The sequence below is a fragment of the Protopterus annectens genome, chromosome 9.part0 (genome assembly GCF_019279795.1).
Source record: "Protopterus annectens isolate FY-2018-M chromosome 9.part0, PAN1.0, whole genome shotgun sequence".
Classification (NCBI taxonomy): domain Eukaryota; kingdom Metazoa; phylum Chordata; order Ceratodontiformes; family Protopteridae; genus Protopterus; species Protopterus annectens.
Genome location: NC_056743.1, coordinates 1,282,158,382 through 1,282,184,238, shown reverse-complemented (window position 1 = coordinate 1,282,184,238; position 25,857 = coordinate 1,282,158,382). Strand labels below are relative to the sequence as shown.

At 41.9% G+C, this 25,857-nt stretch overlaps 1 protein-coding gene across 1 annotated transcript in view; it reads right to left on the bottom strand.

Annotated features, from left to right (window-relative positions):
* LOC122812004 (inactive carboxypeptidase-like protein X2) overlaps positions 1 to 25,857 on the bottom strand; it is a 730,993-nt gene that overhangs the window by 303,675 nt on the left and 401,461 nt on the right. Inside the window, exon 14 of the mRNA XM_044084217.1 lies at positions 10,756 to 10,838. Coding sequence (XP_043940152.1) covers positions 10,756 to 10,838 — 83 coding nt within the window. The remainder of the gene's footprint in view (positions 1 to 10,755; positions 10,839 to 25,857) is intronic.

The following is a 25,857-nucleotide window of genomic DNA, read 5'->3' as shown; positions in this document are numbered from 1 at the left end:
GGGACATAAACAAACACACACACACACACACACACACACACACACACACACACACACACACACACACACACACACACACACACACACACTTGAGGTCTAGACCATTGGGGATTCAATGTTTCTCCCCAACTTGCAGCCATTGGAAAACTTTTTCATCCAGAGGCCTTCCACATTTGCCTTGCCTTCAGAGAAGTATATTCCAAACAGGAGTGGTCCCGGTACTGAGCACTGTGGCACACCACTTGTAACTGACCTGTAGGTGGATCTGGATTCACTCATCCTAACCACATGTGTTTTATCCATGAGCCAATTGGCTATCCATCTGGTGATATAGGGATTTATGTCCAGTTTTGTGAGCTTATTTATAATACGAGTTTGAAATTGTGTCACATGCCTTGGCCAGGTTGGGGTAGGCAGTATGTACTGTTTTAGCGTCATCCATGGCCTTAGTGACATTTTCAAAGAAATCCACCAGATTCAGTAGGCATGACCTACCCTTGAAAAAGTCAAACTGGGTTGGGTCCAGTGCTTGGAGTCTCCTATGTTATAATTTATCAGGTCCATTATTATTCTTTCCATGGCCTTACATATAAGACTAGTCAAACTTATTGGTCTGTAATTTCCTGGGTCAGTAGATGGTCCCCTTTTAAGCAGAGGGGTAACTGTTGCTGTCCTCCACTCTACTGGGATAAAGCCAGTTTGGAGGCTGTGGTTAAATAGAGATCCTAATTGGCCTTATAAGTCCTGACTTAAACTGTTTAAGAGGCAACCTGGTATATTGTCAAGTCCCACTGAAGCTGTGTTTTTAGCTTTGGGGAGTGCAGCGGCAACCTGTTCTTTGGTGATAATTGGTGATGGAGTGGTGGAGGGTATTTTTTCAGGAAGAACTGGGGGTGATGGGAGGTGAAATTTGAGGTGAATTTGTTAGCCAGCAGGTTTGCTATGTCTCCTGGCTGAGTATAGGTGATGACGTCTACAACTAATTCTGCACATTGTTGGGTGTTGCCCTTAAAATTGTGGCTATAACTGAAAAATGCATTATGCTTATCCTTAGCTTTGGAGGCTATTTCTACCTCAAAGTCTGCTTTCAGAGATTTGACTAATTCCCTATTTCTCTTGTTTAGACTTATGTGGGACTAAGTGCTCTGTTGTGCACATTCCCTCTTACTTCTCAACAGGATTTTCTTTCTTTTGTTGTACAACCTATTAATACCAGAGGTCCACCAGGGTGGCTTGTTTCTGCAGTTTGACCTGGGTTTATTTTGTCTGGTGCTGCTGTTTCTATGCAGTTGTTCATACGATCATGCAGGGCTTTTTTGTATGCCTCTGCATAGGTTTCTGTGTTTTCTGGATTTGGGGGAACTTAGAAGCTAGCTATGTCATCTCTTAATAGGGGGTAATTTACCTTAGAGAAGTTCTTAAAAAATTTAGGGTTAGGCAGGAGACCAGTTGGCATAATGGTTAAGGTCTTTGCCTCCCCATGCACAAGGTACAAGGTTCGATCCTGACCTCTGACCAATGCCTGTTTGGAGTTTGCATGTTCTCCTTATGTCTCCGTGGGGTTCCTCCCATGTCCGAAAAACATGCTGAATGTTTCCATCTCAGACTCACCAATGAATGGAGCTGTGGGCAGCAGCACAGACTCTACATGGTGCCCTATAGAGGGAAGAGTTGTACAGATCAACCGCTTTGGGCATCTAATGTGGTGTGCAGTATCTTCAAGATAGGAAAACATGGATCACAGACTGCATGCCATGGCAGGACTAGCCACTCGATAGTGTAAAACATGGCTCTGGGTGATTTGGTCATGTTGACTAATGTCACCAAAATGGGCATGGGTAGTTATTGGTAATAAGTGGGCTGAGGACCCAGCCTACTCCAACCTATGCCAGGGACCCATGATAATGGTGGGAGGAGTATATGTGCCCCTGTTGGCCAGTCTGTGCCCACCATAAAGCCCAGCAGCCCTGGGTCAATAAGCTACTGGCCAGCTGGTGAGTAGTCACCCAGCCTGGGTTACCTGGGATAGCTCTGTTGAGTGAAAGCTGGACGTAAAACCAACCAACCCGCCAAATAGGAACTGAGAATTGCTACTCTTAATGTAGGTTCACTGACAGGACGCAGCTTGGAAGTGGATGACATGATGATACAGAAAAGGCTGGACATCCTATGTATACAACAGATAAGATGGAAGGACAGTGCAGCAAAGCCACTTGGCTTGGGATCCAGACTATACTACTCAGGAGGGGGACAGGCTAGAAATGGTGTAGGAATTGTAGTGAGAGAGAGGCTTCAGAAGGCAGTGAGGGATATCATCAGAATTAATGATAGACTCATGGCAATCAGACTCAAGTGTCATGATAGGGCAGTATTCATAATCTCAACCTATGCCCCACAACAGGGTTGTGATAGTGAGGAAAAGAGGTGCATTCGGACAGCATTTGCAGGATCTACTAGATAAAGCAGGACAACATTAACTGATGTTGATAATGGGTGACTTGACTGCACATATCGGGACAGACAGAACAGGATATGAGGATTGTCTGGGTCCACATGGATGGGGCAACAGGAATAAAGAAGGAGAAGCCATTCTAGACTTGTTTGGCAAATTGCTTAATAGTAGCCAACACATGGTTCAGAAAGAGAGACAGTCACAAGATCACATACAAGAGTAGCCAACATGCAACTCTGGTAGACTTCCTCCTAGTAAGGAAAAGGCAATGGGGTAGAATCCATGATTGCAAAGTCATTCCCAGAGAAACAAACAGCCCACAGCATAAATCACTAGTTGCCACACTCAGCTGCAAGCAGTGGTCAGAGTAGGCTCTAAGTTCAACAGAGAGCAGGCTGAAGACCTGGAAGTTGACTGGAGAGAAAGTATACCAGTTCAAGGAATTACTGAAAGCTCTTGCACCCCAAGAAGAGGAGGTAATAGGTGGAGTTGAACAAGAATGTCAGCGCCTAAGAACAGCATGTGTTAGGACTACAGAAAAGATATGTGGCCGAGCCAGGTAAGGTAGATAAGGAAAGCTGGTAGTGGAATACAGAAGTCCAGAAGTCATCAAAAGAAAGAAGGAGTGCAGGAAGATGTTGGAAGTAGAAAAGACTGACCAAGCTAGGAAGGACTCCTGGTTGGCTAACAAAGAAGCTAAGAAAGAAGTTGCAATAGCAAAGAATAGGGCATTGTAGGCACTCATAGGTTCATGGTTCATAGGTTCATAGGTGTGTACTAGGCTAATGGCCCTGGAGGCTTTACAAACCTAGCCCACAGAAGTGCCCTGGCATCGTGCCACCTGACTTTAGTTCCCAGTGCCTCTATCAAGCACAGCCACTGAAGTGATCCCTGGGGTGAACTTCCTATTACCCATTCACTCATCAAGATTTCTCTTGAAGAGGGATAGCGAGGTGCTCTTCTTGACATGTATGGGAAGTTTATTCCAGAGCATGGGCAGTCTATGGGTGAGGAAACTATCCCTCCAGCATGTTTTGTTGTTTATGGTAATGAGGTTGAGGTCTCTGGAGTGTGTGGTGCAGAGGGATTGGGAGTTCTTTATGTGAAGCATTTCTAACAGAGCTGGGTCAGACATGGCTTTGTAAGTCAAGCAGAGATCCCCTCTAAGTAGGAGATATGGTACAGAAAATAGCTGGAGTCTTTTGAGTCTGTCTGTGTAGGACATGTGTTTAATGCCTAGGAAACTCTTTGTAAGGTACTTCTGTGGCCTTTGCAGCTGTTGCAGGTGTCTAGTGAGGTACCTGCCAAATGGAACATTATACTCGATGACTGGTCTAATGAGGGAAGAGTAGAGAGATACGATGACCTCTTTCTTCTTGCATGCAAAACCCTTGGTAATAAGATGTGACATGCAGAAGGACTTTCTGACCACAGTGGCAATGTGGTGGTCAAAGGAGAGGCTGCGGTCAACCTGCATCCCTAGATCTCTTATAATGCTATCAACTTCTGGAAAGTGACTCAGTAAGTGGCACAAAGAAACTATATCAGGTCGCAAGGCAAAGACAGAAAGATAAAGAAGATATAGTCAGACACCCTTCATAAGGGATGCCAGCAACAACCTGCTCACCAGTCCACAGAAAATCAAAGGTAGATGGAAGGAGTATTTCCAGCAGTGTCTGAATGAAGAAAACTCCACAGAATCTGTTCTGTCCCAGAAATAGCCTACAATGAGAGAAGAAGAGGAGCCCACCTTAGAAGAAGTAAGAACAGCACTAAGGAAAATTAAGTCAGGGAAAGCAGCAGGCTCAGATGAGGTTACAGCAGATATGATAAAGATGCTGGGTGAGATAGGGGAGAAATGGCTCCTGAGGGTATTCATAGCAGTGTGGAGAGAAATATATATTCCACATGACTGGAGAATAAGGATACTAGTGCCAGTGTACAAGAACAAAGGGGACATCAACAACTGTGGGCAGTACAGAGGCCTTAAACTCCTATCACACTGCAAGAAAGCTCTGGAGAGGGTGATTGATAAATGGATACACAGAATAGCAGATTGTAAGATGGGAGATAAGCAGTTCGGATTCAGATCTGGATGCAGCACAACTGACCTGATGGTTGCAGTGAGACAGTTACTTGAGAAGACACTAGAGATGAAGAGAGAGTCCAACTGGGCATTCCTAGACTTGGAGAAAGCATATGACAAGGTCCCAAGAAAACTGATCTGGGCAGTACTGTGGTGGTTTGAAGTCCCAGAAACATTGGTAGAATTAGTGCAGGCTATATACAAGGAGCCAATGACTCAAGTACGAACAATGTTTGGCCTCACAGAGGGGGTTCCCAGTGGGAGTGGGTGTACATCAGGGTTCAGCTCTGAGCCCACTGCTGTCCATACTGGTGATGGACTACATTAGCAAACAGGTCAGAGGGGACATATCAACAATGTTACTGTATGCAAACGATGTGGAATTACAGGCAAACTCTTAGAAAGAACTTCAGAAAAGGATAGGAGAATGGAATGCAAAACTAAAGGCACATGGAATGAAACTAAGCACAGATAAAACAGTGGTAATGGCAGCAAATTGGGGAAATCAGAAGAAGCTTAGAATAGAGATAGAAGGGAAGATAGTGGAACAGGTAAACAGCTTCAAGTATCTGGGAGGGGTGGTTGAGGAGAAGAGAAATCTGAATGAAGAGAGGCTACAGCCAACTGGCATAGAATGTCAGGTGTGGTCTATGACAGAAGAATGCCAAAGAAGCTGAAAGGTAAGGTGTATAAGACAGTGGTGCAACCAGTACTACTGTATGGTACAGAAACCTGGGCAGCAAAGGCAGAAGAGTTGAAGAAGCCAGAGGTAATGGGAATGAAGTGCCTGAGAAGGGTGGTAGGATGCACATTGTGGGACAAACGAAGAAATGAAGACATAAGAACAGAAGCCAAAGTAACTCCAATTGCTGAAAAGATCAGAGAGAACAGATTATGGTGGTTTGGACACATGCAGAAAAGCAGAAGACAATCTGGTGAGAAAGATTTGGGACAGACAAGAAGAAGGTAAGAGGAAGTGAGGACGTCCAGCAAAGAGGTGAATGGACTGTGTAAGAAGATATGAGACAGTCAGGCATGAATGTTGAAGAAGGCAGGAGTTTGGCACTGAATTCAGAGAGTTGGCGCAAGTTAACACGCTACCCCAACCCCATTTAAAAAATGGGAAAAGGGGGGAATGATGATAATGATGTAGGGGACTAGTTTTACCTTTATTTCAAGGGAGACTGCTTTGTGATCTGATCTTCTATATTTGTGAGTATGAGATCTAGGATCTAGGATAGGGAATGCAGACTAGCTGCTCTACGGCATTTGAATTTACAAAGTCAAGAAATCTCTGAGTCTACATGTTAGTGGTCATGTATGTCTCCCAATTAATGGAGGAGTAGTTAAAACACCCATGAATATGCTATTGGGCTGGATGGAGAGTGATTCTAATAACCTCTGATATGATGTATGGGTTTCCTGGTTCATAGTGGTGGACCTACAGCTAGCAAGAACATGGTAATGGATTTTTCCCATGGTTAAATGGACATGGTGCTGTGTGAACTGCGAACCATGAAATCTGAAAATTGTGAAAACCGAAGCGCCGAATTACAAAACCTCACCCCCTTGTTGACCCATGGTAGCACTCATTTCGGCAGTGCAGCGAATAGGAATGTCAAATTTTGATATGTTTACGATGTCTAGGGAAGTCGGCATGATGGAATTAGGCTAAACGGTTCATGGTTAAGCAGATTCGGAAATGTGCCTTTGTACATATGAAGGTATACCATTGTGGTATCATCCTTAGAGATGGTAGAATGCTGTTCAATGCTAGGCTCACACCTGTCTGTGACACATATTCTGAGAGATCATTCATGTCTCTCTTCATATAGTCCAAGGAGGTATGTCTCAGATCATTAACGCCCACTATGACTTAGTCATACTGATACTTAGGGTTAAGTGACCTGAGTGCTTGTGTGATTTGGTGAATCCTGGCCCTTGCCAAGCAACTAACTGTAACCTTCCCTTTATCCTGCCTTGTAAGAGGGACATCAGTGTGACTTACAATGCAGTCTCCTATGACCAGAATATTAGGTCATGGAGTGTTTTGCCTTATAGGCCTGGTAGTTGACGCACAATGAGATCTGGCTTTATGTGTTGTGATGGGAATTGTCTTGCTTGTGTACATGTGGAGTTTCAAGACTACACCTGAGAGGCCTTTCAGGTTTGCGTAAGTTACATGTGAGCACCTCTGCATACGTGGGTCTATGTGCATAGTCCTTTGTCAGTCCAATAAGTGATGTGTGTGAGTTGCTGACAACCTGTTTGTTGCTTTTTCTGTTTATATGTGAAAGTCTAGCCTCCAATGTCAATGTGTAACTATATCTCTTACATATTGTAGTTGTCTGTTCGAGAATTAAGTGGTTGACAGTGTACACAAGGCAACTATTGCACTGCCTCAGGAAACCCATGACCACTAAGCAGGATGCAGAGATAGCAGGAAAGTGCTCATCCATGGTTGCAGGCATGTGTAATTGAAAGGATGGGAGTGGAGCATGTTTGGAACTGGATGAGAGAAGGGTGTTTACATGGTAAAGCTAACTTAACCAGTGATGCTGTCCAGTGCCAAATCAGATGCTCTCTAAGCAGCAATAGTCCTGGGTGCTATAATAAGGCAACTAGCACTGTAAACTTTCATGGTATAATGAAAATAAGCAATGTTTCCAGATGTTTGCTTCTGTACAGGGCACTGGCACAGCAAGCAGATCTGTGCAAATGTGCTGAATTTATACCAGTACTGGAAATACAGAAAACTGACTGAGCCCTCTGCCCAATACAATGACTACACTTAGACCCCCTTTTTTGTGCTTCCCAACTCACACAGACCAAGTAAACGACTACTGCCACTAGATGAATAATCCCAGTTCACAGTAAAGGGTGTCCGGAGTGAAATGCAGGTCCATGTTCAGCTACCGAAATTAAAAAAAACACGAACGGCTAAATATCAAATGAAGAACAATGAATATGAACATTACTGAACAACAACTTTTATGAAAATAAATTCATCAAATGGCCATGGTTGGCCAATAACCAGGAAGTAATGTGAAGCATAAAGTTAGTGAAGGGAAACCTTTTAAATTTGACCTATTCCCCACTGTAGTGCAATCTCAGAGTTGGTATATATAGTTGGGGGATGGGGGAGGTTGGAGGGCGAAGCCCCACACCTTGGTTGGCTGTGTTCATGAATTGCTATTCAATTAATTTATTTTCATGGACTTTGTTGTTCAGTAATGTTCTCATTTGCTGGTTTTTGTTCAGTATTTAGCTGTTCACATTTTTTTAATTTTGGTAGCTGAACATAGGTCCATGAAATGCTACCACAAACAAACTTAATGATACAGATATAGCAGTGTACTTATTTATTTTTATTTGTTTATTTATTTATTTATATTTGTTGACCAGGAGTGTCCGACTGGACGTAGGTCCATTTTCAGCGGAGGCCCGGGGAAAAAAGCTCCACAGTTAAAATAAACAGACAGTAGTTACATTGGATTACATAGTGATTAACAATTTACATAGCAATTACTTACAACATATTTACAGATGAAGAACATAGTACAACAGTAGACAACTAGAATCTTTATCTGTGACGTACATAACAGGCATTAACAAATGTTATAATAAGAAGTTCCTGCTGTATAATAAGTACTAATCTTATGAGCATCTGAGCTTGCTATAATCAAGGTAGTTAGTGGAGTGGAAAGAAAGGTAGTGGTTGGATGGGGTGGGTGATATTAGAGTGGGAGTTGCAAGGGCATAGCCAGCATGTTTTTAGGTGCGCTTTTAGTAAAGTTTTGAAGTGGGTGCATGATGGTATGGAGGTAATTGTGGGTGGGAAACAGCTTATAAAAGTGTAATTGTTCAGTAAGCATACTTCACTTTGTAGAAATGAGCCAAGAGCCACTCAAATGTACAGAATTCATAAAGTCACTAAAAACAACATAAGCTGTTTAATAAGCCCTCCAGCCAATAAAACAACTAAATGCAGGAATCTCTAGTCTGTTTCCTCAACCTATACAGACCAGGCTACCATGCAGTGCCACTACATGGAAAATCCACTGACCTCTTTATGTAGAAATGCAGAAAAGTGCTTGGTAGAGTGTAAAAATATACTACTTTATCCAACAGCTAGACAGAGAATTAATTCAGAGCAAGTAAATAAGTATAACAGACAATGAGAGGCAGAATGCAGTTTTCAAAATAAGTACAAGGAAAGGCAAATAATGAATTCAAGATATAAACAGCAATGCAGTAATGGAGAAGCTCATAAAGCTCAATTTACAGTAAAGGTGGGCAGCTTAAAATGACCAAGTTTAAAAAGCAGATCCAGGAATGAAAGCATGGGTGGGAAAATAACTAGCAAGGAGTCACCAACAGTACTTGTAATTTATGCATGCTTTTCATCATATTAGCAAAGACAAAGAATCAGTAATTTCCTGTGTGTTAGGTTATCACTCAAGAAATAAATTAACCAGTGGAAAAAAAACACGTGAAATGTGCAGCCTAGACAATTTAAGTGTCTATCTCCTACACAGAATAAAAAAAAAACAGGCAAAGCAGATTTCTTAAAACAGAAGTCAAAATGGAACAAGTAAAACAGAAAGCAGCTCTATTAGTTTAAGCAAACAATATAGGTTTACTTTCAGCACCCAGCATGGAGTAACCAACAGTGCCTATAGTTTATGCAGGTTTTGAGTCTTGTCAGAAAGACAAAGACCCAGAAATTCCATGTGTATTTACTTATCACTCAAGAAACAAATTAACCAATGAAAAAGACACGTGAAATGTGCATCCTGGGTAATTTAAGTGTCTATCTCCTACATAGAACAAAAACACCAGGACAAGCAAATTTCTAAAAACAGAAAACAAAATGGAGCAGGTAAAACAGAAAACAGCTCCATCAGTTTAAGCAACTTATTGAGTCTTATCAGAAAAGACAAAGACCCAGTAATTCCCTGTGTGTTTAAATATCACTCAAGAAACAAATTAACCAATGAAAGAAAAAAAAAACAAATGTGCAGCCTGGGTAATTTAAGTGTCTATCTCCTACATAGAACAAAAACACCAGGCCAAGCAAATTTCTAAAAACAGAAAACAAAATGGAGCAGGTAAAACAGAAAACAGCTCCATCAGTTTAAGCAACTCATTGAGTCTCATCAGAAAAGACAAAGACCCAGAAATTCCCTGTGTGTTTAAATATCACACAAGAAACAAATTAACCAATGAAAGAAAAAAAAAAAAAAACAAAAGTGCAGCCTAGGTAATTTAAGTGTATGTCTCTCCACATAAAACAAAAATACCAGGCCAAGCAGATTTCTTAAAACAGAAAAAAATGGAGCAGGTAAAACAGAAAGCAACTCTATCAGTTTAAGCAACTCACAGCCAAAAAATATAGGTTTACTTTTCTTACCAGGCAGGGAGTACCAATAGTGCTTGTACTTTATGCAGGCTTTGAGTGTTATCAGAAAAGACAAAGACCAAGAAATTCCCTGTGCATTTAAGTATCACTCAAGAAACAAATTAACCAATGAAAAAAATGTGAAATGTGCAGCCTAGAGAATTTAAGTGTCTGTCTCCCACATAGAACAAACACACCAGACTAAGCATATCTCTTAAAACAGAAAACACAATGGAGGAGGTAACACAGAAAGCAGCTCTATCAGTTTAAGCAACTCACAGACAAAACAATATAGATTTACTTTCCTCACCCAGCAGGGAGTCACCAAAAGTGTGTAGTTTATGCAGACTTTGAGTCTTATCGCAAAAGACAAAGACCCATAAATTCCCTGTGTATTTAAATATCAGTCTAGAAACAAATTAACCAATGAAAAAATATATGTGAAATTCGCATCCTAGATAATTAAGTGTCTATCTCCATTAGAGAACAAAAACAACAGACTATGCAGATTTCTTAAAACTGAAAACAAAATGGTGCAGGTAAAAGCAAAAGCACCTCTATCACTTTAAGCAACTCACAGACAGACAGTATATGTTTACTTTCCTGGCCCCAGCAAGGAGTCACTGACAGTGCTTTTAGTTTATGCAGGCTTTGAGTCTTATCAGACAAAGAAGTAAATCTATTCATGTTAATAATGAAACCATTATTATATGGTCATAGAGAGGTGTGACAAACACTCACACACATATAATGACAATATTCTCTAAGGATTCATCACTGGTCTCAACACACAAATGGAAATGACAAGGTTCTCACCTGCCGCATGGCTTTGTAATCATGATGTCGGAAATCTAGATCATCGGTGCAGGTCACTTCATTCTGCTGCTGGCAGGGATTGGCTAAAATGAGAAAAGTTAATTTGTAATATCCAAGTATATTCTCACTGCTGTCTGCTTCATGTAAATGCAAAGAATTAATTTCTTTATGAATTTTAAAGGGGCTTTGTCTTTCCCCCTGAGGATCTTGTGGGACTATTGCAAAAGCACATTCATGCATGGGACTATGTCCATTGCCTCTGAGAGAGTTTGCATTGTCTTGTACAGCCAGTAGCATTTCTTCATGATATTCCTACCTTCTATAATACAGCTTTCCTTTCTACAAGGCATCTTCACTCACTTGTACTGCTTATAAAAAAATCATACACATTTCCCATACAACTCCTGCAGGTCAGACAACACACCATAAAGTCAATCTTTTGCCCCAAAGAGGCACCTCATCAAAAGTATTCTCCTACCCATGCCACACACCTTTTCTCATCTCACTGTATTAGGCATGCCTTCTGGATATTTCACATGTCTCTTGTGTACCCACATTATCACTGAGCAGATACTGTATCAGCAGCAAACCAGTACACCTACCACATCACCTATGATTCAGTAGCACCTCCCATTCCTCCTACTACATGCCCACTGTATAAGCAGCATGCCAATATTCTTAAGAGACAATCACTGTTTCAGAAACTCAGCCATACATTTGAAATAGAAACACTGTTAGCAATGTACTAACATCCATCCTGTTTCCACAACATACACATTACCTCTAGACATCTACTGCTTCAGCGATACACTTATACTGCAACTCAAAAGACTGCTTCATCAATGTATCCACATTGTTTCTAGGAAGTCACAGTTTTAACAGCAAGTCCACAGCCGGGGATACATAACTGCTACTCCAGAGGCATGTTCACATTCCTGCTAACAGTAACACACACACATTCTTCCCAGGGAGCCACTTACAGTCTTACTCACTAGCGATTGTTTTAAAGTGTTGTCATATCTGCAAGCACATCTTGTGGAACAGCTGAACAAATCTCAGAGGGCTGAGATGCTCATCACCATTACTCCAGAGTGTGCTAGAAAAAAGAGCATCAGCTGGATCACATTGGGCCCTAGGTAGGAGACAGGGGGTGACACAGAGACATTTCCATCCAAATGTACCTCTCCCACAATTCCTATGCTGGCATGGTATGGATGGATTGTCTTAAAGATGCAGCACCAAGTGAGGCTAAGGAAAGAACTGAGAACCTTCACAGAGGAAAATTATGGAAGGATGTAATCAGCTGCAAGAGAAGAAGAAAAAAGCATTTTCTTTTGGGGAATTTAATAATTAGAAGTATAAAGTAAGGGATGGAAGGAGACAAGAATATAAGATGCATGGCAGGTGTCATGTTCAGGAGGGTCTGGAAACACAGTCTCTGAATCACTGAAGCATCTGTGAAGAATACAAAGCTTGATGTCACTGTCAAGGCAGGGGCACAATACAAGCCTGAAGAAATTAGGAGGGGATATTTGGCAAATGTCACATGTACTGACATCATTTATAAGTAACACACATCTGTGCCATGAGGAAAGATAAAATTATTTGCATCTTTTGGTTTAACAAGCAACTGAGAAAATGATGCATAGTGCATGGCTTTGCCTTTACAAGGCAACGAGGGCTGTACTGCCAAGCTAGATAATGAATTCAGAGCAAGTAAATCAGTAGGACAGACAATGACAGGCAGAAAGCAGTTTTTGTTAAATAAGTGCAAGGAAAGGCAAATAAAGAATTCAAGATAAAAGCAGCAGTTTAGAAAGGGAGAATCTCATAAAGCTCAATTTACAGTAAGGGTGGGCAGCTTAAAATCACCAAGTTTAAAAAGCAGATCAAGGAATGAGGGGGTGAGTGAGAAAAATAACCAGCAGGGAGTCACCAACAGTGCATGTAATTTATGCAGGCTTTGAGTCTAATCAGAAAACACAAAGACCCAGAAATTCCCTATATATTTAAGTATCACTCAAGAAACAAATTAACCAATGGAAAAAACATGCTAAATGTGCAGCCTAGATAGTTTAAGTGTCTATCTTCCACATAGAATAAAAACACCAGGCCAAGCAGATTTCTTAAAACAGAAGACAAAATGGAGCAGATAAACAGAAAGCATCTCTGTCAGTTAGAAAGCTTGATGTCATTGTCCGGGCAGTGGCACAATATGTTGCTAGGAAAGGGATCAAAGCAGAACAGGAGAAACCTGAAGAAATGAGAAGGGGACTGTTGGAAATCTGACATGTACTGACATCATTAGAAGTAATGCACATCTGTACCATGAGGAAAGATAAAATGATTTGCATCTTGTGGTTTAACAAGTGACTGAGAAACTGATGCATAATACATTGGTTTGGCTTAATTAAGCAATGAGAGCTGTACTGGCATAATAGTCTGCAAGGAAATGACAGAACTATAATCATGGCTGTCAGGATTGAGACTTTGACAATAAAACAGAACAGGAAATCCATTTCCTCACCTATAACTATGGTATGGTGGGTAGTGAAGCAATTTTCTTACTCAAAACAACAGACTCTAAAACTGGGGACAAGTAAAAGAAAAGATACATAGTTAAAGGTAAAAAAGACAAAACCAATATACACAGAAATTAGCAAAATGGATAAATAACATAACATGGAAAACAGTAAGCAACTATTTTTACAAACTAAGCAAACATTACATGAGCTAGTAACAATGATGAAAGAATAATGTCTTGATATTTTGCGAGTAAAAGAAGCATGGTACACTGAGGATGATGACAGCAATACAAACATACCAGAGGACATCATTTATAGGAGAGACGGGATGTATGAAATAGAAGGCACAGTTATTTATATAAAAGACTGAATGAAAGCAAGTTAATAAACACACAAACAGGGAGATGAAGAGGCACAGGATACTACACAGAAGACTGACAATAGCAGGGAAATCCGCAGAGGCCTACATACAGAACTCTTTTGCATGGGAAGGAAAATGTTAAGAAATTTACACTGTTTCCTCAGAATGGTACATAAATAAGGTGAAGTGCTGATGGGAGTATTTAATAGGATGGATGTAAACTGGAATATTTTACCTGTAGCCAAACCTAAGAACAGGCTCATTCCTAATGCCCTGCTGAAGGTAGACCTCACTCATCTCTTAGTAGAACTAGTTAGAGAAAGGTAAATTTGGGATCTGGTGCTGTCATATATAATATAGATTTATTTCAGATCTGCAAGTGGGTAGTCATTTAGGAAGAAGCAGTTAAACAGTGTGCTTCTTCATCAAATTCAGCACAGTTCAAGATAGTCAGAAATGAAAGATTTTGAACTTCTTGTAGGTAGACAATGGAAAATGGGACAGCACTTCTTGAATGCATTAACAATCATGAGATCTGGGCAAAGGGCCAGCTGTTTTAAGGCAACAAGCCTACATATGAAATTAATTAGCATATCTACAAGATGGTAGTGGTTCTCAAATATCATTTTGAAGAAAAAATATTTACACACACACATACACACACACACACACACACACACACACACACACACACACACACACACACACACACACTCACACATAGACATACATAAATATATATATGGTTCTATTGTGTAAAATCAAACTAATTTAATGTCGAACTGAAAACACCATAGGTTCATAGGCTGGTACTAGGCTATCGGCCCTAGGGCCTATACAAGCCTAGCCAAAACGATTCCCGGGATAATTCTTCCCACAACATTTACTTCCCTGGACCCCTGTCTAGCAGGGCGACCAACGTGATCCCCAGGGTGAATTTCCTATCTCCTATCCAATCGTCAAGGTTCCTTTTGAAGAGGGCCAAGGAGGTGCTCTGCTTGACATGTATGGGCAGTCTATTCCAGAGCATGGGGAGTCTCTGGGTCAGGAACCTAACCCTCCAGCATGTTTTGTTCATTGTGATGGCAAGGTTTAGATCCCTGGAGCATGTGGCTGTGAGGGATTGGGATTTCTTTAAGTGGAGCATGTTCAACAGCTCAGGGTTTGACATGGCCTTGTATGTTAAGCAGAGATCACCTCTGAGTAGACGATATGCCACAGGGTATAGCTGGAGTTTTTTTTAGATGGTCAGCATACGGGATCTGCTTTAGGCCTGTGATTCTTTTAGTGAGGTATTTCTGAGGCCTCTCCAGCTGTTGCAGATGTCTTGTGAGGTACATACCAAATGGGGCATTGTACTCTATAATGTGTCTAATGAGGGATGAGTACAGTGGGACAATGACCTCCTTTTTTCTGGATGAAAAGTCCTTAGTGATGAGGTGTGCCACATAGAAGGATTTCCTGACTGTTGTGGCGATGTGGTTATCAAAGGTGAGACCACTGTCTACCTGTGTCCCTAAGTCTCTCATCACACTTTCGGTGTTTAGTGTACTGCCACTTATGTGGTAATTCATGGGTACATGGCTTTTCCCAAAGGGAATAACTATACACTTCTTGGCATTAAGCTTGGGCCCATGGCTCTGGCACCAAGCATCTGTTTCTGTAAGGCCCTTTTGTAGAATATCCACATCATTTTGGGATTCAATAACGGCTCCCGGTTTGCAGTCATCTGCGAACTTTGTTAGCCAGACTCCCTTAGTGTTGGCCTATACTTCAGAGAAGTAGATGCCAAACAAGAGCGGTCCCAGGACTGAACTCTAAGGTACTCCACTTGTCACTTGTCTGGAGCTGGATTTGGACAAACAAAAAAGTTTGAACATACACAATGCAGAAAACAAAAAATAATGAATGAAATAATATTGAGAAAGGAAAACTATTTCCTCTCCCAATATTACTACTAAACCCCCCATAACACTAGCCTCAAATTTGTTTGAATAATGGCAGTGTTACAGGAAGGTTTTTATGAAGGTAAGGTGTAGGGTTAAAGTTGAGGGAAGGGGCAGCATTAGGGTCAGGGATAACACCCATTACTAAGATGTTCCATGGGGCCTTACATTCATAAAAACCTTCCTGTAACTCTGCCACCACAAAAGACACACGTAGACACACAGATATTCACAAACACACATAAACAACACTATATCTATACCCCCGCCTAACCTTGAGCCTAATCGTAGAATACACAAATTTGCACACAAACATACAAAACCTATCCTTCACTCATTCCCCAACCCTAAGCTTAACTCACACGCATATGAACAAACACTCTCACCCCTCCAACCCCAGTTGCCTATCTTGACATTACACACCATCGACATTTCTACTACTTGGCTAGCCATACAGGTGACATTAAACCACACACCCCCTGCATTTGTCAAAGAATATATGGGTGCATTCATTTACATCGAATATATCCATTGTTGACATGCTAAACATCGACGTCTTTATGTTAAAACCATGAATGTTGATAAGCCAGTGCCCATGCACCGAGAAACAGCCTCAGTGCAAGCCAAAATAACTAAAACATCTTTTTGCAGGAGGCAAGCCCCCTGCACCCTCTCATGTGTGTGTGGGGAGGCTCAGCCCCCATACCCCCTGCTAATTATATAAACTAAGTCTGAGATCGCACAAACAGGGGGTAAGAGAATATTCCCCAGCCATGATAATTCATCAATCTCAGACATCTGTCAACTTCACACATACACACACACATACACACACACACACACACACACACACACACACACACACACACACACACACACACACACACTCCCACCCAAAACCCTTACAAAACACTCACTTACCTTACATTCCACATAAATCTATACACTACGCCGAGCAACATTCAAACCAAACAGCGCATGTCACATAATGTAAAGCCATAACTGTGAATTCAAAATATTCGAATTCACGATTATGCACTTTCAGCATTTTAAAAATTCACCTTTATGGTCACGAAATACTGAAATTCGAGATTTCAGTATTTTGCGATTATAAAGGGGAACTATATATATATATATATATATATATATATATATATATATATATATATATATATATATTTTGTTTGTGTCTTTCTGCTTTTCCCAGTTAGGGGTCGCCACAGCGGAACTCCGGTCCGCTAATGATTGGCAGTAGATCTTTTACGTGCTGAGTTTGCCAGCCCTGAAGCACAACCTTCAACGAAGGTACGCCCATTCACGCATGTCTCCACACAGAAGACGCTCTAGCTGAGAATCGAATGGCACAACGTCTTGCTGTGAGGCGACAACGCTACCGCAGCACCACCACTGCAGTATATATATATAATCCTACAATACAATGTTTCAGCAACACCCCCATTCCTTTTAAACACAAATTGTTTCAAAAACACACTCATACTCCTGTTAGGCTACTCACTGTTGTAACAGGCTCACATTCCTACTAGGTACCCAATATTTCAGTAGTACACACAGTCCTAATAAGTAGCCACAGTATTAGTAGCACACCCTAATAAGTACCCACTGGTTCAGGAATGCACTTATATTCCTATTAGCTACTCTCTGTTTTGACAGGACACATACATTCTTAATATACAGCCACACTTTTGGCAGCACACCCACAAACCGAATTGGTACTGACTGTGTCAATAGCACACCCGCATTCATAACATTCATATACAGTTTTATCAGGATACTCCTCCTATTAGATACAAAAATATTATGTACTCACCATAGCGTTCCATGTTTGTTGTCCATCTCGCCATTCATTCTTACTGGATGGGTTCGGAACCGATCCTCGGCTCTGACTCGGCCGAATACACTAGTTCAAAGTCTTTCACTTGGTTCGTTGCTGAATAGATATCCCATCATGCAGATCCCCAGATCTTGTTTGCTGCTAATCATAACAATGTGCCCACAATTGCCCTGCAACATCGGGTATAGAAATAACAAGAAAATTCAGAGGAGCTCCTTCAGAAGAAAGAAAGATCTCAAATCTAAGTCCTCTAGGAGCCTTTGGTTGGGGGAAGGTGGGAGGGTCGGAAGAATGAATTGCGAGATGGACAACAAACATGGAACATTATGTTATGTTGTCCTATCTCACCTTCATTCTTACTGGATGGGACAGCGTCCCTAGCACCATTTTCCTGGGTGGCTCATGCGAGTAAACCTTTGAGCACAGTGGAACCAAAGGAAGCCCTGTCCCTGGAGGCCAAATCAACTTTGTAATGAGCAATTAAAGTATGGGGTCTTGCCCACATAGCAGCAGCACAGATACTGTCCATTGAAAATCTGACTAGGTAAGCAGAGGATGTTGCTAAAGCCTTAATGGAGTGGCCCTCTAACTTTAAAAGGTAAATTCCTGTTATTTGAGGCATATATAAAGGTAATGGAATTTGAAAACGTAACTTTTGAAACTGGCATGCCCTTTTATGCTTCTGAAAAGGAGATGAACAATTGATCTGTTTTCCTGATATCTTTGGTCCTATGCAGATAAAACCTAAGCTGCTTATGCACATCCAATTGGTGAAGTTTGTATTCTGCCTTGTTGCTATGATTAGGAAAAACACTGGGCGCTCAATTGATTGATTCAGAATGGTTTGGGAGCAAACTTTTGACACAAAGGATGGATTAGTTTGTAGAGATACTCTATCCCTATGGAAGATCAAGTATGGTGGCTTGACTGATAGAGCTTGCAACTCCGAGACTCTTCTTGCAACTGTAATGGCTACTAGGAAGATAGTTTTCCAAGAGAGAAATTTGAGATCACATGATGATGAGGGTTCAAATGGAGGTAAGGTTATATGCGTCAGAACAAAATTCAGATCCCACAGTGGAAGAGGTTCTTTTAAGGGGGGTCTTAATAAGCAAGTGCCTTTTAAAAATGCTTTACACAATTTGTGTGACATCAGGTTAGGAGTGTATTCACCAATGTGAAAATTAGAAATTACAGCTAATTGAATTCTAATTGTAGCTGCTGCAGTACCTTGCTGGAAAAGTTCTGCAAGAAATTCTAAAATTGAACTAACTGCAGCAGAAAAGGGATCAATATGTCTTGCTTTTCCCCAGTAGGAGAACCTCTTCCATTTACTGGAATATAATTTCCTGGTATAAGCCTTGTGAGAAGAAACCAAAATATGTTTTACTGCTGGTGTGAAGTCTTGAAGCCTGACTAAGTTTTGAAGTGGAGCAGCCAAGCTGTCAAATTGAGGGTCTGGAGAGCAGGATGAAACATTCCCGACATATGAGTCAGAAGGGTTTTTCCTGTAGGTTAGGCCAGAGGAAGGGGAACCAAATCTGACAAGGCCAGTATGGAGCAATGAGAACCAACCTGCTTCCCAAGGATTTTGCTTTCTGAATAACTTTGGGTATCAGGGGAAAGGGGGGAAAGGCAATGAGAAGTCCTGAGGGCCAATTGTGAACAAGTCCATCTCTCAGTGTCTCCCCCATATGGGGGATTAGGGCAAATTAGCTGCTGCATTTGGTATTCATGGGAGTGGCAAAAAGGTTGCAGCAAGGCTGGCCTCATTTTCGGAAACTCTTCTCCGCTATGCTTTGGTTTAGAGACCACTCATGAGGCATTAATATCACCCTGCTGAGTTTGTCTGCTATCACTTTGGATTTCCCCGGGATGTGCATTGCTACCAGAAAATGTTGGGAAGAGATTGCCCATTGCCATACTCTCAACGCATCTCGACAAAGAGGGTATGATTTGGTTCCTCCTTGTTTGTTTATGAAACCAGACTACTGACATGTTGTCTGACTGGATTGCAATCATTCCTAGTGGAAGAGAGGCCTGGAGTGCTTGCAATGCTAAAAGCACTGCTGTCATCTCTAGAACACTGATGTGCAAATTGACCTCGTTTTCCTGCCATGTGCCTTGGACTGTTCTTCCCAGATAATGTCCCCCAACCCACCCTATCTGGGAGGCATCTGTGTTCACTGTAGCTACAGGTTGTTGCGGCACAAAAGGTCGCCCGATGATCACGTGGTCAGACCAAAGCCACCAAAGAAGATCTCTCTTGCATGACTCTGTAATTCTGATTTGGTGAGACATGGGAAACTCTTGTAATAACCACTGAGCAAAAAGGAGCCATTGAAGAATTCTCATATGCATCCTGGCTAGAGGAACTAGGGTGATAGTTGATGCCATGGTTCCTAGGACTTTCAAAATTGTTTTTGCTTTCACCTTGTTTCTGGGTAGAAGGTCAGCTATTTGTTGTCTGAGAAGAGAAACTCTGTCAGGAGGCAGATGTACCATCATGGAAACGGTGTCAAGATCTGCACCTATGAATGTAATATGTTGACAAGGCAACAAGGCAGATTTTTGTAAATTCACTGTTATACCTAACTGAGAACAAGTTTGTAGTGTAGTGTCTCTCACCTGTTGAAGTAGATGCTTGGTGGTGGCAGTTAGAAGCCAGTCATCCAGGTATGGAAACACGTGGAATCCTAGATGTCTCAAGTGAGCTGTGACTACTCCCATGCATTTGGTGAACACTCTGGGGGCTGTAGTGAGACCAAAGGGCAGAGCTTGAAACTGATAATGACTGGCTCCCAGCCAGAAGCGTAAATGACTCCTCAATTCTCTGTCCATTTTTATGTGGTAGCACGCATCTTGGAGGTCTATTGTGCACATCCAATCGTCTTTCCCTAAAAAGGGAAGAACTGACTGCAGTGCCACCATTCAGAACTTGGACTTCTTCATGGATTCGTTTAGTTTGCTGAGATCCAATATGGGTCTCCAGTCCCCTGTTCTTTTTGGCAATAAAAAGAATCTTGAGTAAGTTCTGAATCCTATTTGGTCTGCAGGGACTTTTTGGATGACTCTTTTGTCTAGCAACTTTTGAATTTCTACAGTTGCTTGCTCCCTTTGACTGGGTGGAACATGCGGGATTGTTCTGATCTGTGGGACAGGGTGGCAAAAAGGAATGGAATAACCTCTGGATATTATACTCTGTATCCACTTGTTTCTTGTGATACCTCGTCAGGCGTCTGGGTACAAAGTTAACCGCCCCCTGACTGCCTCCAGAGTAGAGCAGGCGGGACTCCTTTCAGGAGTGCTGGTAGGGCCAGCCATGAAAGGAATCATGGTCACCCTGCTTTTGCAGACCCCCTCTGCCTTGAGGATGATGTCTACCATTATTTCCTCTCCCTCTGCCCCTGGGGAAGAGTTCACCTCGTGTGTCCTGAAAGCCCCCTGGGATCTTTTGAACCACATTTTTCAACTCTTCTGACCTTTGGGGTAAGGTCTTGAAGATATGGAAAAACGTACTCCAACGGCAGAGAGAGTTTTCCCTTCCTGCTCACATCTGGTGAGTGTATCTTTGACTTTGGGTCCAAAGAGTGAGGAACCATCAAAAGGGGCATTGACAAAGGTAGACTTGAAAGGTTCTTCAAAATTACACAAGCGCATCCAGGACTGTCTCCTCAAGGAAACTCCTGAACCTGCTGTTCTGCTCGCTCCATCTGCTGCATAGGATATCAGTCTCATGGAGGAGTTAACGATGGAATTTAAGGTAGATAGCTGAGAGGTTACCTTGTCTGAAACCCCCGCCGCTAATGAATCTTGGAGAGTATCTTAACTCCTTCAGGAGATCTCTTTGTATTCTCATGAAGTGCGTAAGGTAGTTCAGCGATCTGAGGGTAAAAGTTGCTGATGAAAAAATACGCTTCCCATATCTGTCTGTTGTTCGAGATTCTTTGTTCGGTGGATGAACAGATGAGGATGTTTCAGAAAGTTCCTTCTTGGTGGCTGCTGCTACCACCTTAGCATCTACAGGAATGCCTTTCTTGAGAAAATCCTTTTCAGATGGGGCTGATAAGAACTTATTTGTTCTCCGAGGGACTGGTTCCATGGTGTCTGGTGACTATCACACCTTTTGACTAACTAAGTCCAATAGCTTGTCGAAAGGCGGAGACACCCAGGAGGCTGAAGGTTGAGATCCAAAAGCCTTCAGGTACACTGATTCCTCATTAGAAGGGTTGATGGTTTCCCAGCTGCCTCTCTGTTTCACAATTTCTAAGATATCTGAAAAGGAGATATCTTCAGAAGATGACCATGGGGACCCTTCTTACTCCTTGAGGTCAGTGTCAGAGGTGATGGACTCATTGGGGGAGTCTATATGCTTCCTCTTGCATGTTCTCTTTTGAGGAGCCTCCTCAGAAGGATATTCTGGGGAGGTCTCAGAAGAGTGGGGCTCACCCAATGGGGCTCCCTGAGGCTCTGAATCTCTGCTGTCCTTTGAATGGGGTGGTGCAGAGACAGAAGCCAGTGCCTTGGAGGGGATAAGGGTATCCTTGTGTTGCGCTATAGGTCAGAACAGCACACTTCTCATCAGCTCGAAGGCAGATCCCCCCGGCTCTGAGAACACCTCCTGTTCCGAGGAAACAGAGGGAATCCCCGGCTCCACAAAGATCAGCTCTGAGGCTGATATAGGAGCTGAGCTCAGCCTAGCTGAAGCACTGAGAAGTAAACTCAGAACCAAAGAAACTCGGGTCTGAGCATCCCCCCGGAGCTGACCAGAGAGCTTCACTTCTAGACACTATGGACAGCACCAAGAGTGTTTGAACAGGGATCGGTTCCGAAATCTCCTGGACGGGTTTCAGAACTGAAGGGTCTACAGCAAGTGGTATCTGGCATTCCGGCTACAAAGATCCAGCTTGGCTTGGAGGAGGAATATTCGTGAATGTAAGAGTCTTGGATGGCTCTGAAACTGGTTGGGTTAGAGCCAAAAACAATTTAGCCAGCACCAGCAACTTCAAAAGTCTGAGAACCACCCTTTCCAAGTCATTGTCCGATAAGCTCCTAGAGGACCTGGAGGAGAGGATTGGTGAGTGAGATCTCTCTAATATGGGAGATCTCAAGGTAGGGGAGACCGGTACTAGTTCAATGGACCAGCTCCAAAAAGTAGTCTCTTTCAGTTTCAAAGACCGCGGAGCTGAAGGACTTAATTTGTCCAAGTCAATGATCTCTCTTGGTTCTGAGGGCTGTGGAGCAAAGGAGACTGATGTTTCAGACGTTTTTGCCAATTTCTGAGGTGGCTCCAAATGAGCTGAAGAAGAGGAAGAAGAAGATGGTCTTTTCGTAGGCTTGTCACCTTTAGGGGATATATTTGAAGAAGATGAGCTCTGTAAAGCTTCATCAAAAGCAGGTTTCAGGAGTCCTTTGAGAATTAGATGTTCTTTCTGTCCTGTAAGACATGGGAGCTGAAAGAATGACATAATGTGCAAGTCTCTTGGAGGTGAATAGCCCCCAAACAATAAACACAAATATTATGCCCATCAGTGATAGACATCTTTTGGGAACATTTCTGGCACTTTTTAAAGCCTGAAGGCTTAGATTCCTTCTCTCTACTTTCCTTTGACATTTTAAGAAGGAAGCACAACTACTACATTAAGAAAGAAGTAAATACTAAATAACACTTCTCTCGAAGAACTAACACATGCAATGTTTAAATTTTTAGTTACACATTATAATAACACAGCACATCTATTAAGAAAAAAAGGAACAAAAGGAACAGCTCTACTCTCTAAGTTAAATGGGCACTAGGCCCTCTAACTTAAATGGACCTAGTAGGTCTACAACAAGAGAGACACAGGACAAACCCTTTAAGTTAAATGGGCACTTAGCTCTCTAACTAAAATGAGATAATAGACACAAAAAAGGGAATATACACTCTAAACACTATTCTACAGACAAAAATTGATGTGAAAAGGGAGAAATGGCCTTGCAAGTAAATGACGGCCAGCAAGCAACAACACAGCAGCAAGATTAAATAGCACATGCTACTACAGAAGGAAAAAGCTATCTAAATTACTCAAACTAGACAAATTATGTATATTACAGCAAAATACAAGAAAATACATAAAGTTTTAAAGAAATTTCTCCACGGCCAAGGAGAGAGCATCCAAACTCGTAAAGCGGCAAATGGGATCTGGGGATTACACCACTGCATGATGAGATATCTATTCAGCTACGAGCCAAGTGAAAGATTTCGAGCTAGTGTATTTGGCCAAGTCAGAGCCAAGGATCGGCTCCGAACCCATCCAGTAAGAATGAAAGCGAGATAGGGCAACATAACATCCACTGTTTTACCAGCATGCCCACATTCCTGCTAGGTACTTACTGTCTGAATAGCACACCCACTTTCCTAATAGGGGCTCACTATTTCAGCATCACATCTAGATTTCTAACAGATACCCACTGTTTCAAAAGCAACCCCCATTTTTATTAGCAGCTCATTGTTTCAGCCATACACCCACATTTCTATACCCACATCCACTATTTCTGCAATACACCCACATTCCTATAAGGCACTCAGTGGATCAGCAGGTTATCCCACTCCTAGTAATACCAATTGTTTCAGCATTTCACCCACATTAGTTCTAGCCACTGTTTCAGCAGGTACATTACTTATATCCACATCCACTCTTTCAGGAACATACTCATATTCTATAATGTGATTGTGATTTACCTGATTTATTCTTCCTCTTTAGTGGTGCCAGATCCCCTTTCCACACTTTCTAATGTCACCACTTGCATATCAATTATGAGCTTCCTCTCCACACATATGCAGCAGCTGGAAAGGCCACAGAAATACCTCACAAAGTGGATTACTGGCCTCAAAGAAATGCCCTACACTGACCACCTCAAAAAACTCCAGCTTTACTCCGTAGCATATCGCCTACTCCGAGGTGATCTCTGCCTAACATATAAAGCTATGTCAAACCCAGAGCTGTTGGACATGCTACACTTAAAGAAATCCCAATCCCTCCAAGCTACATGCTCTAGTTACCTAAACCTTGTCACCACAATAAACAGGACATGCTGGAGGGATAGATTCCTGTCCTAGAGACTTCGTATACTCTGGAACAAGCTACCCATCTATGTCAAGCAAATTTCTTCATTAGCACACTTCAAGAAAAATCTTGATGAGTGGATGGGAAATAGGAAATACACCCTGGGGATCACTTCAGTGTCTCTGCTGGACAGTGGCACAGGAAAATAACTTTCTTGGGTGGCGTAAGCTATGGTACCTTGCTGGCTAGGCTTACGTAGGCCCTTGGGCTGATAGCCTAGTACCTACCTATGAACCTATGGACATATATATATATATATATATATATATATATATATATATATATATATATATATGGATTCACTTCATAACATTGAAATATCAAAATACTGAAACTCAAAACACTGAAACCAAAATACTGAAAGCTCAAAATACTGAATACTCAAAATACTGAATACTCAAAATACTGAAACTCAAAATACTGCAAACACATATTATGTGTAAACTCAGCTTAAACAACATGGACCCCAGCCATAAACAAACTCTACAACAAAAGGAGAAAGCTACTACAAGATAGAGCAAAATCCTTAAAAGGTAAGACACCGCTGATCACTATAAGTAAAAAGCTAAGAGCTCTCATAAAATCATCCAAAGCTAATTTTGAGAGAAAAATAGCTAAGGACTCTAAAGACAACCATAAGGCATTCTTTAGCTACGTCAGAAACCTAGGAGGAAACTCCCAGATATGCTCAGAATTAGTCCAAAATGATGTGAAGATTACTGATCCTACAGACATTGCCAACATACTGGCTGACAGGTTCAGTGCAAACTCCCAAAAGGAGAGATATCTATACCAAATGATTGTAGCCCCCCAAACATCTCTAACACCCAGGTGAGAACTGCTCTCTCCAAGGCAAAGAACACAGCATCCATGGGACCTGATGGTGTCCCCGGTTGTGTGCTCCACGTACTCAACGAGGAATTAAACCCACAGTTAGGACAACTGTTTAATCTCAGACTCACCTCCGGATACGTAGCCAGGGAGTGGCGCACAGCGACTGTGGTCCCACTTCACAAAGGCGGTGCCTCCACCGACCCTGGAAATTACCGTCCCATTAGCTTGACAAGCCTTATCTGCAAAGCCATGGAGAGGATCATAATGGATGTCATAAATAAAGACATAGGGAATTTGCAGACCTTGGATCCAACCCAGTTTGGCTTTGTCAAAGGCAGATCATGCCTTTTAAACTTGGTTGACTTTTTCGAAACTGTCACCAAGGCCATTGACGAGGGAAAGGCAGTCCATACAGCCTACCTAGACCTGGCGAAGGCTTTCGATACAATACCCCACTCGGGTATCATTGAAAAACTCA